General features: G+C 38.3%; 1 protein-coding gene across 2 annotated transcripts in view; it reads right to left on the bottom strand.

The window, feature by feature from the left end:
• The window catches only part of FANCD2 (FA complementation group D2), a 62,681-nt gene that overhangs the window by 30,204 nt on the left and 18,247 nt on the right, over nucleotides 1-14,230 (bottom strand). For both annotated transcript variants that reach the window (XM_049640988.1, XM_049640989.1), the window contains 8 exons: nucleotides 12,370-12,513; nucleotides 10,076-10,210; nucleotides 7,889-8,020; nucleotides 6,413-6,523; nucleotides 2,763-2,872; nucleotides 1,751-1,811; nucleotides 973-1,092; nucleotides 245-318 (listed from right to left, as the gene is read on the bottom strand). In XM_049640988.1, the coding sequence (XP_049496945.1) occupies nucleotides 245-318; nucleotides 973-1,092; nucleotides 1,751-1,811; nucleotides 2,763-2,872; nucleotides 6,413-6,523; nucleotides 7,889-8,020; nucleotides 10,076-10,210; nucleotides 12,370-12,513 (887 nt within the window). The remainder of the gene's footprint in view (nucleotides 1-244; nucleotides 319-972; nucleotides 1,093-1,750; nucleotides 1,812-2,762; nucleotides 2,873-6,412; nucleotides 6,524-7,888; nucleotides 8,021-10,075; nucleotides 10,211-12,369; nucleotides 12,514-14,230) is intronic.

Raw genomic sequence — 14,230 nt, 5'->3', positions numbered from 1 at the left:
AAACTACTAAAACAAACCAATCTTCTCTCTTAGGAAGAGAACTTCTCTGAGGAGAAGTGAGAAACAAAAAGAACAAGTGGGGAAGCTTTGAGCAACTCTGGAGCTGGGGTGTTGGGGCTGGGAGGAAAGAAACTATGGGATGGAGCCAGACTTGGCTGAGGTCAAGAGCATTCTCAAGTCTGTACCATCCATCGACATAATTTCTTCACCAGTACAATCAAGTTAGTGGGTAAACAGTACTTACCCTTCTGGAAAAGCACAGAAGTCCACCACAAAGGCATCTTGGAAATCATTAAAGATGGTCTGCCCAACCCATTCCTTCAGGAAGCAAACAAACAAAAAAGGCATACAGCCCAGGGGGTACTTGCTGTAGATCCCTAGAAAAACTATTACTCTTTCTAAGCTTTAAAATCGTCATTTCTAAGGAGGAAATAGCAGTAATATGTACCCCATTATTAGAAGTGGAAAACATATAATACATGAAAAATGCTTAACATGGTGCCTGGCACAGAAAACATGGAGGCTATCAACATTATCAACAATATTATCACCAACCTCATCATTGCTATTATTATTGTTACTATGTAAAGGAGGCCTTAGAGGTGAGGCCTAGGGAAGGGCTTTCCCAACTAGAATATGGGAAAGCTCTCAGGATGACCAATTTTTTTTTTTAAGTTTATTTATTTTTGAGAGAGCACGCGTGTATGCGTGAGTAGGGTAAGAGGCAGAGAGAGAGAGGGACAGAGGATCTGAAGCAGGCTCCATGCTGACAGCAGAAAGCCTGATGTGGAGCTTGAGCCCACAAACTGCGAGATCATGACCTGACCTGAAGTCAGACGCTTAACTGACTGAGCCACGCAGGCACCCCAGGATGATCTATTTTTGCACTGCAACAGACAGAAGGGCTTGAAGAAAGAATACGGAGTAAAGCAGCCCTCATGCTTCACTACTTTAAAAGATACTTGGCCTTACCAAGGCTTTTGGAGCCAGATTTCCTCTTTGGATCAGAGTAGCAAATTCATCATAATACAGTGCAGACGCCTGGGGAGACTGCTTACTGCAGGAATGAACCAACTGCAGCAACGAGGTCACCTGGAGCAGCCAAAGAGAAAGAATGGTTCAGCAACTGGGCTGCCAACACTTCCTAAACACTGTTCACCCCAAACAGTAGTTTTTCCTTCCAGTATCACTGGCAAAGCTCTTACTTCCTCTCGCCTGAGGTTTTCCTGACCTTCCTGACCAGCCCATCTGTTTCTAAACTCATCTCTTTTCCAATCCATCAGACACCCACAGCCAGATTAATTTTTCTAAAGCAAAGCTTTGATTATGCCATGTCCGTGCTAAGAAACCTTTAAAGAATACCTCTGTGTAAAAAATTACATCAAAATGCCTTGATTCACATTCCAGGCCCTCTGTTTTCTATCTCTGGACTAGCTTTATCTCCAACTCTCCAATTTTACACTTACTTGTCCCTATGCTCCAGTCAATCTCCTATTCTGCAAACATGGCTCACTGTTCTCGCACTCTAGGAATTTACAATTTAATTAAGGAGATTAGATACAGAAATAAATGTAATCCACACCAGTAGATTCTAGGTACCACAGTAGTGGTACAAATCACAAAAGCTATGAATTCAAGAAAACAGATTTGGGGAGGGAAAAAAAAAGAAGTCTTTTTGGTAAACTGCCAGTGACCAGAAGCAACTCCTCAGTTACCCATATACATATCCAAATACATTACAAGAACTCACCTGCGTGTACTGTTCATTGCTCACGTCTGTTCTCCCTTGGGTCAAACTTGAAGATCTAGTTCTAAAAACAAGGAATTTTAGGTTCACTTCTGTAATATTTTGTAAGAACTGGCAATAAGTTTTTTTGTTTTTGCTTTTTTTGTTTTTTTAAGTACTGGCAATAAGTTTCTGAGTCCTGCCATCCCTGGAATGTGAGTGGAGATAAAAGTACATGAAGACACAGAACTATTTATATACAAAATGTGGATTAGAGCAGATAATGGCTATCTTAATTTTTTTTTAATGGCACATTAAATTAGTAATAATCATAAGAGTGAGCACTGGGCATTATTCTAAGCATTTGGTGCTCTCAAGCAGTATGGCTCCAATGAATGAACTCTTAATCAGTACACTATGTAGCCTCCATGAATTACTAATGCTGATTCTAAGGATGTCTCCTGAGGTCCCAGGAATTCCTTAACAAATTATCTCTAAGAAGCATAAACGGAATTCCAAAGTCATTTTGCAATGGCAACATCTTATCAAGACCCAATACAGATGCTCCTTTAGGTGCTACAATTGTGGCATCAAAGTACAAGAGAGGAAAAAAAAAATCTATAGAAAGACCTTATATGCATCAAACACGATGTCCCGGACAGAAAAACACAGCAATGGAGAAACCTATAATGTCTAGTGCCTAGGAGGCGTAAATGCAGAAAAATGCATCCCAGGAGGCTCAGGGTTCCCCTTTTGTAGAAATATTTCTAGAACTTTATTTCTTGGTAATCCCTAGTTTTTAACCATCAGATTGTAATAACTATAATCACATTCTGTAAAAAATTATATTAGTATATAGAGCCAAGATTAGAAGGGAAAATAGAAAAGTTGCAATAAATACTTGCTTACTTCTCTTATTACGGTTTTAATATTTACTTTTGTAAACACTTTTGCCTACACAACGTACACTTTATTTGTAAGGTGGCAACTTAATTAACTGACCTTGAGCCACAGAAGTCAGAATTTCCATGCATACCTGTCTGCTGCCATGATGCCAGCCATGGTGACAGCACCAATAATACCAATGAGTTTGTATCTGACTATGGTGCTAGAGAGCTGCTTTCGTATCACCAGGTGCATATCATCCTGCAAAGAGATATGATAAAGAAAGATGAAAATGCTAGAATAGTACAGCAAAAGAGCCTGTGGATATTGGAGCCAAAATAGCTAAAATAGCAAGGGTTCTATCATTTACTGTGTGGCTCTTGGCAAGTCACTGCATCTGAGTCTCAATTTTTTTCCATCTATACAATGGGGAAGATTTTATGAGAGACAAATTACAAAACTGTCCTAGAACAATGTCAAAAACAAGGCAGATGTTCAAACATTATAGCTATTATTAATGTTGTGATAGTTGCTTGATAAGGATATGTATATTATTGTAATGTTGTTGTCTGCTCAGCTAAAATAATGAAATAGAAAAAAAATACTTAGGAGTAATTTAACCAAGGAGGCAAAAGACTTGTACATTAAAAACTACAAAACAACAATGAAAGATATTAAAGAAGACCTAAATAAATGGAAAGATATCCCATGTGCATGAATTGAAGACTTAATATTGCTAAGATAATGACAGTACTCACAGTGACATGCACATTCATTGTAATCCTTATTAAAATCCCAATAGAATTTTTTGCAGATATAGAAAAACCCATGCTAGGATTCATATAGAACTTTAAGGGACCCCAAATAACCAAAACAATCTTGAAAAAGAACAAATTTGTTCTGTCAAATTTCAGTTTTGAAAACAAAAAAAAATTTTCTTTTTTTAATATTTTTGAGTGTGAGAGAGGGAGATAGAGAGAGAGCAAGCACAAGCAAGGGAGGGGCAAAGAGAGGGAGACACAGAATCTAAAGCAGGCTCTAGGCTCTGAGTTGTCAGCGCAGAGCCTGACGTGAAGTTCAAACTCATGAACTGTGAGATCATGACCTAAGCCACCTAGGCACCCCAAAGAAAATAAATTTTCAATTTTGAAATTACACATACAATCTTTCAATTTCAAAATTACTACAATGCTACAGTAATCAAAATAGTGTGCTACTTGCACAGGAAGCCCATACACACTAATGGATAGAACAGGGTCCAGAAATAAACCTTATTTGGTCATATATGGTCAACTGATTTTCTGCAAAGATGCTAAGACTATTCAAAGGGAAAGGACAGTCTTTTCAATAAAAGGTGTTAAAACACACACATACACACACACACACAGAACAGGCGCTGAAAAAACTGGATACCCACAAACACAAAAAACAAAACTGAACCTTTCCTTACACGACATACAAAAATCAACTAAAAGCGAATCAACAATATAAATTTAAGAGCTAAAACTATAAGACTCTCAGCAAAAAAACACAGAGGGGGAAAAAAAAAAGAAAAGAAAAAGAAAACACAGGGGAAAATCTTTATGACCTTGAATTTGGGAACAGTTTTTCCTAAGTATGACACCAAAAGCACAGGCAAAAAGAAAAAAACACATAAATTGGGACTTCATCAAAACTCCATCAAAGGACACTATCAAGAGTAAAAAAATAATCCACAGAATGGGAAAAAATATTTGAAAATCATGTATCTGATAAGGGACAATACCCAGGAAACATACAGAATTCCTATGCGTCAACAACAAAAGACAGACCATTTAGGGGTGCCAAGGCAGTCCAGTTAGTTCAGTGTCACTCTTGATTTCAGCTCAGGTCATGATCCCAGAGTTATGGGATTGAGTCCTGCATCAGGCTCCATGTTAAGCGTGGAGCCTGCTTGGGATTCTCTCTTGCTCTCTGCCCCTCCCCCACTTGCACTCTTTCTCAAAATAAACATTTAAAAAAAAAAAGATGTTCAAAATTATCAGTCATTAAGGAAATGCAAATCAAGACAAACATTTGTCATACCATACCAACCATCTGAGATACCATTTCACACCCAGTAGGATGGTTATTATTACAAAATGGAAAATAAGTGGGGTGCCTGGGTGGCTCAGCAGGCTGAGTGTCTGACTTTGGCTCAGGTCATGATCTTGTAGTTCCCGGGTTTGAGTCTCACATCAGGCTTTGCGCTAATAGCGCAGAGCCTGCTTTGGATTCTGTCTCCTTCTCTCTCTGCCCCTCACCAACCCCTCGCATGTGTGGTCTCTCTCAAAAATAAAAATTTTTAAAAAATGGAAAATAAGTGTTGGTGAGGATATAAAACCATGGAATCCCCAAATGTTCACGGGAATGAAAAATGGTACAGCTTTTGTAGAAAATGGTTTGGTAGTTCCTCCAAATGCTGAACACAGAATGAATATATGACTCATCAACTCCACTCCTAGGTATATACCCCAAAGAATTTAAAATAGGGACTCAAAAAGATATTTTTATACCAATATTCATTGCTGAATTATTCACAATAGCCAAAAGGTGAAAAAAGGCTAGTGTCCATCAAGAAATAAATGCACAAACTAAATGTTCTACATATATACAATGGAATACTATTTAGCCATGAAAAGGAATGAAGTTTGATATATATTACACCATGGACGAACCTTGAACAGATTATGCTAAGTGAAATAAAAGGAGAAATATGATATGACTATTTCAATTAGGTACCCAGAACAGGCAAATTCAGAGACAGGAAGTAGATTAGAGATAATGAGGGGCTGGAGGAAAGAAAATGAGGAGTTACTGCTTAATGGGTAGGGTTTCTGTTTGGGATGACAAAAAGTTCTGGATAGAGACAGTGGTGACAGTTGCACAACATTCTTAATGAACTTAATGCCACTGAATTGTACGCTTAAAAATGGTTAAAATAGTAAAATTTGCTATGCATGTTTTAACCACCATTAAAAAATAAAATAATGATGTAGCTCTACATTACTCATGTGAAGCCATCTCCAAAATATACAGCTAAATGAAAACAGTAAGATGCAGAACAAAAGGGTAAAAAGTGGAATATAGGTAAATACACATTTGTAAATGCTCGGACATCTCAGAAAGCTATAAACTAATAACAGCAATTGCCTTTAGAGAACCAAATGCTTAGAGGACTGAGAGGAAAGGAGACTTATTTTTCACCACTTTCTATACCTTTTGAATTTATGTATGTATATTACCTAGCCTTTTTTTTTTTTTTAATTAACAAAAAGTGTTGGTTGTTCAAAGTCACAGTCCAGTATGGATATTGCCACGGGGTGGCACTAATGGTACAAAAGAGCTATGAGCTATGACTGCAACCTAACCTCTAGTTTTAGTCCCTTTGCCTGACTTTCTCAGTAAATGGTGTCCACAAATGAAAGCAAGCCCAGGTGACGTTCACGTTAGAAGCAGATGCTCCCTAGGAAACAAGGTAATTCTGTGTCCCCACAGCACTCAGTACAGAACCTGAATGGCTTTTGTTAGTTCCACGGTCAGCTGATTACAGACCCTAATAGACCGAGCTACTTAAGGGTAGAAATTCTAATATACTTACCATTTCAGTGCTTAGTACACAGTAGGCACATAATGTTTGTGGTAAGAAAAGAATGAGTAAGTGCTCAAACTATGGCTGTGTACTTGATTTCTATTAGTACACAGGCTGGAGTGATTTTGGTCAGTGAATTTCAATTCAATAAGTTTAAAGGCTTAAAGGTTTCTCAATACACTGCATGTTACCTGGATGTGACTGCTGGCTTCATGCTGTTTGCTAAATGCCAGTGTGCTCAGAATATAGAAGAGTTTTCGTATCTGCCGAGGGGACATATTATCCAGATAATCTAAAATGCCCTGTGAGAAAAAAAAAATGCCAACAATAAGGCCAGCAACTAATATTTTCTTCCTTTAAATAAAAAAATTAAAATCCTTATAAGAAGTATACACAAATAGCCAGGCATCCATTCCACAAAAGCTCAAGTTCTATCAAGCTGCTCAGAGCCCAAAGGGTTAGTCATCCTAACATACCTCCTAGTTCTCCCTACTTTCTCCACCCTTCCCTTCTTCTCAGTGAAAACAATACTCTGCCACAAGTTATATCTCTGACCCTATTCCTTATCAGCTTTCACTCCATGAATTACTTATTCATTCTCTACAGATGTAGAAGGAGTCACAAGGAAACTAATTACTTTTCGACCTTGGGCAAAACTTCAGTTTTATCATCCCTAATATGGGGATAACAAGGCCTACATAGTTACCTTTCAAAGCCCAGATGCAATTATGTCAACTCCTTGTTAAAAGCCTGTAATAGCTCTCTATGGTCTATAAAATAAGGTTGAAATTCTTTAGGGGCACCTGGGTGGCTCAGTCAGTCAGGCATCCAACTCTTGATCTCAGCTCAGGTCATGATCTCACAGTTCTTGAGCTCAAGCCCCATGTCAGGCCCTGCACTGATAGCGGAGAGCTTGCTTGGAATTCTCTCTCCTTCTCTCTCTGCCCCTACCCGACTCATGCTCTCTTTTGCTCTCAAAAATAAACTTTAAAAAAAAAAAAAAAGCTGAAACACTTCAGTGTGGTATTTGAGACTCTTCATAATCTGGCCCTATCCTGTGTCTTCCCAGCCTCACCTCCCAACACCCCTCACCATTTATCCCATTTGCCAACCATGTTAGTCTACTTGTCATCCTTCATGTATACCAAAGACCTGGGTGCCAGTTTGCTTCTGTTTGAACTGTCCTCTGCCTACATGCACTTCCTTTACTTTCTCCTATCAAATCATTCCCAACCTTCAAGAATCACTGAAATCTATTTGTTGAAGAAATACCCAGTTTCCCAGGCCAAGTTAATTTTCTTGCCAAGTATATCTGTAGCACTTCATCTTTCTAGAGATCTCTCATGTTGTATTTACAGTGACTTGCTTATGGACATAGTTCTACTATCACCAAAGTCAAGAACTAAGTTTTATATACAGAGCACCCAGAATAAAGCCTGCACACAGGCATAAAGAAGTATTTGCTGAATGCATTAATACATACATAAATGAGTCATTTCTTTCTATTATTTGCCCATCACCTCATCTCTTTCCCATCCCCTCCTACCAATCACAGCACTTAATAGCTAGAATACAAATTAAATTGTTACTAATGGATTCCAGATAACTCTCAGATACATGCAAGAAAGAAAAACGACTCAATATATGTCACCAGAGGGACTAGATACCTTCACAAAGATGGCATTCAGCCTCATAGCAGATAGGTTTAGAACTACCAACTCTAGGAGGACATCCAAAGCAGTATCCACTTCAGCTTCATTCCCACTGCAGATATGGGTCACTAGGGCACCAACCACTTCCTACAGAGTAGAGTCAAGAAACAGTGTGGATAAAAATATGACTGAAACCATTATGACTCAGGTTGATGCCTGATATCATTCCAATCTCCACTTGGTGAAAATCCCAACCTACCCTATCCTGTTGTCTAATTCTATAATGTAATTTTCATTCATGTTGGATTCAGAGGTTTAGGATTATGCCAATCTAACTATAGTACCATCTACTCTTGACTTATTTCTCAAAATTTATCAGTGAGCATCATCTAAGCCCTCCTGATTTTGTTCCCTGGAAGTCTTTCCCTTTCTTTTCTCATACTGGTTAAATACTACACTTTAAGCTATGGTTGTATCTATTAAAATGTATTAAAAAGATGGAACTTAGGGCACCTGACTGGCTCAGTTGGAGGAGCGTGTGACTTTTGATCTTGTAGTTGTGGGTTCAAAATCCATGTCAAGTATAGAGATTACTTAAAAATAAAATATTATGGGCGCCTGGGGGACTCAGTCATTAAGTGTCCAACTTCGGCTCAGGTCATGATCTCATAGCTCATGAGTTCAAGCCCCATATCAGACTCTGTGCTAACAACTCAGAGCCTGGAGCCTGCTTCGGATTCTGTGTCTCCGTCTCTCTCTGCCCCTCCCCTGCTCACTCTCTGTCTTGCCCTCTCTTTCTTAAGAATAAACCTTAAAAAATTTTAAAAACTAAAAAAAAAATCTTAAAAAAAAGATGGAATTCAAAGAGCTAAAGGATTTTAAGATTATTCTAGGTTAGACTTGTATGTTTCAAGCACCCATGGGTCATGACAGTATCTCTAAGACATTAAGATGGTTCCAAAGAAAATACCTTACATGCCATTCTCCCTTTCCTTTATACTACTGCTCCACAGAGGCATACAGTTTTCTCAACTGCAGTAGCTAGCTCATGCCAGCTGAATCTACTGCTCTGCTTTAAGATTCTCAAAATTCTTTGTTTTTACAAGTTCAATTCAAATGTTATAACATTGTTAACAGTTAAGTATATAGCAAGTACAAAAAATGCACATTAAGACACTCTGTTCTTTGTTTTCATAATCACTTTCCAACTTTCCACAAGTACAGTCTTCCCTCTCTAGACATGTGCTATTAAATTTTGTGTCTCATGTTCGTAGGAATAGGATTATGTCCTCAGTTATTTCTCCTTCATTTGTTTTTCATCACAGTTTTTTCTAGAGAACAACTTCAGGATCAACTGGCAGCTGATTATTTGCAGCTAGGTTTTAAAACTGGTCTTTCTGTACTATAAAAACTGCCTGAGGGGCGCCTGGGTGGCTCAGTCGGTTAAGCATCTGACTTCAGCTCAGGTCATGATCTCACAGTCCATGAGTTCGAGCCCCGCGTCGGGCTCTGGGCCGATGCCTCAGAGCCTGGAGCCTGCTTCCGATTCTGTGTCTCCCTCTCTCTCTACCCCTCCCCCGTTCATGCTCTGTCTCTCTCTGTCTCAAAAATAAATAAACGTTAAAAAAAAAAAAAAAAAAATAAAAAAAAAAAAAAAAACAAAAAAAAACTGCCTGATAACCCCAGCCCTTTCAGCTAAGGTTTACTCAGAAATAGACTAGATGGGATGTTCATTTTAACTCAGAGAATTTTAGAGCTCAAAACGCAGAGTTAGATCTTCTAGTCCAGTCTCTTCATTTTATTGAAAGTAGACTACAACTTAGTTTTCCCAACTCCCAGTTCAGAATTCTTTCTACATCAGTGCCTTCCAACCAGCAAGAAATAAACACGAGGGGCGGCTGGGTGGCTCAGTCAGTTGAGCGTCTGACTTCGGCTCAGATCATGATCTCGCAGTTCCCGAGTTCGAGCTCCATGTTGGGCTCTGTGCTGACAGCTCAGAGCCTGAAGCCTGCTTTGGATTCTGTGTCTCCCACTCGCTCTGCCCCTCCCCTGCTCATGCTCTATCTCTCTCTCTCTCTCTCTCAAAAATAAACATTAAAAAAAACAAAAAAGAAAGAAAGAAACATATCACATGCAAGTCACTTGGAACTGCATTTCTTCCTGTTCCGTTCCCTCCTTTCCAAGATAAATATTTCAACATACCTGCTGGCAGTAAGTGTCAAAAAAATTAAATGCATATTTGTAGAGGAGACTGCCAAACAAAATGATACTCTGGTCTAGGGAGTGCACGAAACTCTGAGCCAGCGACAGAATGGATGGACAAATATCCTTAAGGACCTTAAGGGGAAAAGAGGAGAGAGAAAAAAAGAAGCTGTGGGAGGAATTTAGTTAACACAGAACCAAGAGGTGCCAACCCTTATAGGATGTCAGAGTTCTCCTGACCAACTCTCACTTTAACTTAAGGAAACTTAACCTTTGTTTTACTCAAAATTATCCTTCATCATTGAGTCTTCTCTCAGGATTGGTGGGATTTGCCATATGGATAAGAATTAACCTGGAAGCTCAAAGAAGTTAAATTATAAGCCTAACAGCATTGTTCCTATCTGCCCAATTTGGGACTAGAATCCAGATATTCTAAATCCCAATTTCCTCACTCAATCATACTGCCTCCCTAGGCCTGTTCTGCCACGGTTATGATTTGAAATCAAAATATAAGGTTCAACACTAATTAACTAAACCAATTTCTTTTAAAGAAGATCAAAAAGAGAACTGATCATGTCTCACCAATAAGGCAGAAAATGAACATTAATGGACCCAAAGTAAATATAACCAGTTTAGGTCTAGCTTCTTTACTGATACCATCACAATACCAAAAAAAAAAAAAAAAAAAAATCTTAAATTAAGCACTGAATTGGGTGTAATACTTTGCTGAAGAAAATGCAATAAAAAATTACTTATGGTTTCTGCCTTTTAGAAAACCATAGCCCAAAACACGTATCGTTGCCAGAAATAAGCACAGAAAGGACTGTAAGATAACACAAACACTAAATCCAGTCTTAAATATACAATCTTTTTTTTTTTTTTTAATGTTTATTTATTTTTGAGACAGAGAGAGACATAGCATGAATGGGGGAGGGTCAGAGAGAAGGAGACACAGAATCTCAAACAGGCTCCAGGCTCTGAGCTGTCAGCACAGAGCCCGACACGGGCTCAAACTCACAGACAGCGAGATCATGACCTGAGCCGAAGTCAGCCACTTAACTGACTGAGCCACCCAAGTGCCCCCTAAATACACAATTTTAAAACTCAACTGCATATTCTCATTAGTTCCTAAGCCATAAACCACTGGGTACCCAGTTTCCTAAAAAGGTATACACTGTTTATATCCTGAAAATTCACCTAGAAACACCATTCCTAGTTTGAATTTCCAATTCAAAAGGTTTTTATTTCAACAGGAATAATCACCCAAGGGTCACTTTACTGAATGGCCAAATAGTGATGGTTTAAGAGATGCATAATTATGTCTCTATTAGCATTCCTTTGGTCCTGTTATACTCAGGGTTTTTAAAAACTGCTTATGGGGTGCCTAGGTGGCTCAGTTGGTTAAGCCTCTGACTCTTGACTTCGGCTCAGGTCATGATCTCACAGTTCGTGAGTTCAAGCCCCAGACTAGGCTCTTTGCTGACAGAGTAGAGCCTGCTTGGGATTCTCTCTCTACCTTGCTCTCTCCCCAAAAATATATAAACATTTAAAAACTGCTTAGAACAGGATACAGAAGGCAAGTTTGTCAAAGCTACAGATCACAAAGAGCTAGATAATTAAAATGTTTAATGCAAAGTTAAGATTCAAAAGTCTCAATCCACTTGAACAATGGGCTGAAACAAGATGAAATTTTTATATAGGAGCTGTAAAGCCTTCCACTGCAGGTTAAAAATCAAGTTATAGAAGTATGTAATTAGAAGACTTGAACTAAGGAGAGCCTGGGTGGCTCAGTCAGTTAAGCTTCCAACTTCAGCTCAGGTCATGATCACATTGTTTGAGAGTTGAGCCCCACGTCAGGCTCTGTGCTAACAGCTCAGAGCCTGGCGCCTGCTTCGGATTCTATGTCTTCCTCTCTCTCTACCCTTCTCCACTCATACTCTGTTTCTCTCTCTCTCTCAAAAATAAATAAGCATTAAAAAAAAAAAAAAGAAGACTTGAACTAAAACATTTCCTATAAAACAGAATTTGGAGCTTGAGTTTAAGAAGTTCAACATGAACCAGTTTTGTGACATTTTTCCTAAAAAGATGGGACACCAGTCTTAGGATGGTTTTATTAACATCATATTGTCTCAATCAAGGTAAGTAACAACCCTACTATGTTTTGCAATATATTGAGCTATCCAAGATGAAGATCCAGGAAAGGTGGTATTGTCAGGATTCCCACACTGGAAAGGAAAGGTTAAATATGACTTCTCTGTAACTTTCAGACTAATGTCTGATTCTCTGATACTTACCACGTAATGAATACAGAATGTACTCTGTAGCAGCTGTTCTTCAAAGCAGCCTGATCGAATCTTATTTCTTAGCACCCTCTCGACATACTTCTTTACCTGAGTATTGGTGCTATAGATGATGAAAAGTATTGCTATGTCGAAAATCTATTGTCAATGACAAAAGAGAAATAGTTAATGTATCAGTACATCTATTTCCATAAAATAGTAGCTCTCAACTTTTCCCCATGAAAACAGAAAATGGGTGATACTCATTTGTTCAACATACTCCATAGGAGTATCTACATTTCTTTTCCTCACAAAACCCACAAATATTTTTCAGAGAAATAACTGCCACAATTATTAACCACTGGTATCTTTTATGAAATCATTGGAATGTAAGTTGAAGTGATATTATTACAGAAATAACCTTGAATATCCTCACATTAAGGAACAATCACTAGCCAACCTCGGTATATATTTATTAAAAAAATACTTTCTCAAAATTTGGAGAGACTGTAAATGCCTGTAAATATGAAAAAAATTAAATTCTTTTCTTAAATTTAAATTCTTGGGGCACATGGGTGGTTCAGCTGGTTAAGCATCCAACTTCGGCGCAGGTCATAATCTCATGGTATGTGGGTTTGAGCCCTGCATCGGGCTCTGTGCTGACAGCTCAGAGCCTGGAGCTTGCTTGCTTCAAATTCTGTGTATCCCTCTCTCTCTCGGCCCATCCCCAACTCATGCTCTGTCTCTCTCTCTCTCTCTCTCTCAAAAATAAACATTAAAAAAAATTTATTTTAATTCTTAAGTTTAAAAAATTAAAGTCAGAATATTATGCAGCCATTAAGAAGAACAAGGTATACTATATTTTTTGACAGATATTCATGACATTGTAAAGTTTAAAAAAAAGCAACCTGCAAGACAATAACCATAAAAGGATTTTTCTTTTTTTTTTAACTTTTTAAATATTTATTTATTTTTGAGAAAGACAGAATGTGAGTTGGGGAGGGGCAGAGAGAGACAGAGACACAGAATCTGAAGGTGGCTCCAGGATCCGAGCTGTCAGCACAGAGCCCAACGTGAGGTTCAAAGTCACACCTGCACTCACACACAAATACACCTTGTATATAAATAGGAAATAATCTGTAAGAGTAATTATACAAGAAGAATGAACAGACAGTAAAGAGAAACTTTATTTACTTATTTTTTTCAGAAAGAGAATGAGCATGCAAACAAGCAGGGGTAAGGGGTAGGGAGAGAGTGAATACTAAGTAGGATCCACGCTGTTAGCACATAGCCTGACCAGGGGCTTGAACTCACAAACCATGAGATCGTGACCATACCTGAAATTGAGTCAGACACTTAACCAACTGAGCCAGCCAGGTGTCCCATGGAAACTTTATTTTTAACATTTTTAGATTCTCCCCAGTTTTTTTCCCCCAATTAGCTTGAATTAACTTTGTTAAAAAAAAAAAAAAAAAAGGGGGTTAAAGAGGCACCTGGCCCCTCTAATATCCTGAAAATTCACCTAGAAACACCATTCCTAGCTTATAAAATTCCAATTCGAAAGGTTTTTATTTCAACAGGAATAATCACCCAAGGGTCACAACACTGAATGGCCAAATAGTGATAGTTCACAAGATGCCTAATTATGTCTTTATTAGCATTCTTCTGGTCCTCTTATGCTCAGGGTTTTAAAAAACTGCTTATGGGATGCCAAACTGCTCTTTCTGTACTACAAAAACTGCCTGATAACCCCAGCCCTGATTTCAGCCAAAATTTAGAAAAGTAAGTAACTCAAGGTCTTGGGGTTGTGAGTTCAAGCCTCACATTGGATGTAGAGATTACTTAAAAAAAAAAAAAAAAAAAAAAAAAAAAAAAA

The sequence above is a fragment of the Panthera uncia genome, chromosome A2 (genome assembly GCF_023721935.1).
Source record: "Panthera uncia isolate 11264 chromosome A2, Puncia_PCG_1.0, whole genome shotgun sequence".
Classification (NCBI taxonomy): Eukaryota; Metazoa; Chordata; class Mammalia; order Carnivora; family Felidae; genus Panthera; species Panthera uncia.
Note: the sequence above shows the minus strand (reverse complement) of the source record. Positions and strands in the feature narration are given on the sequence as shown.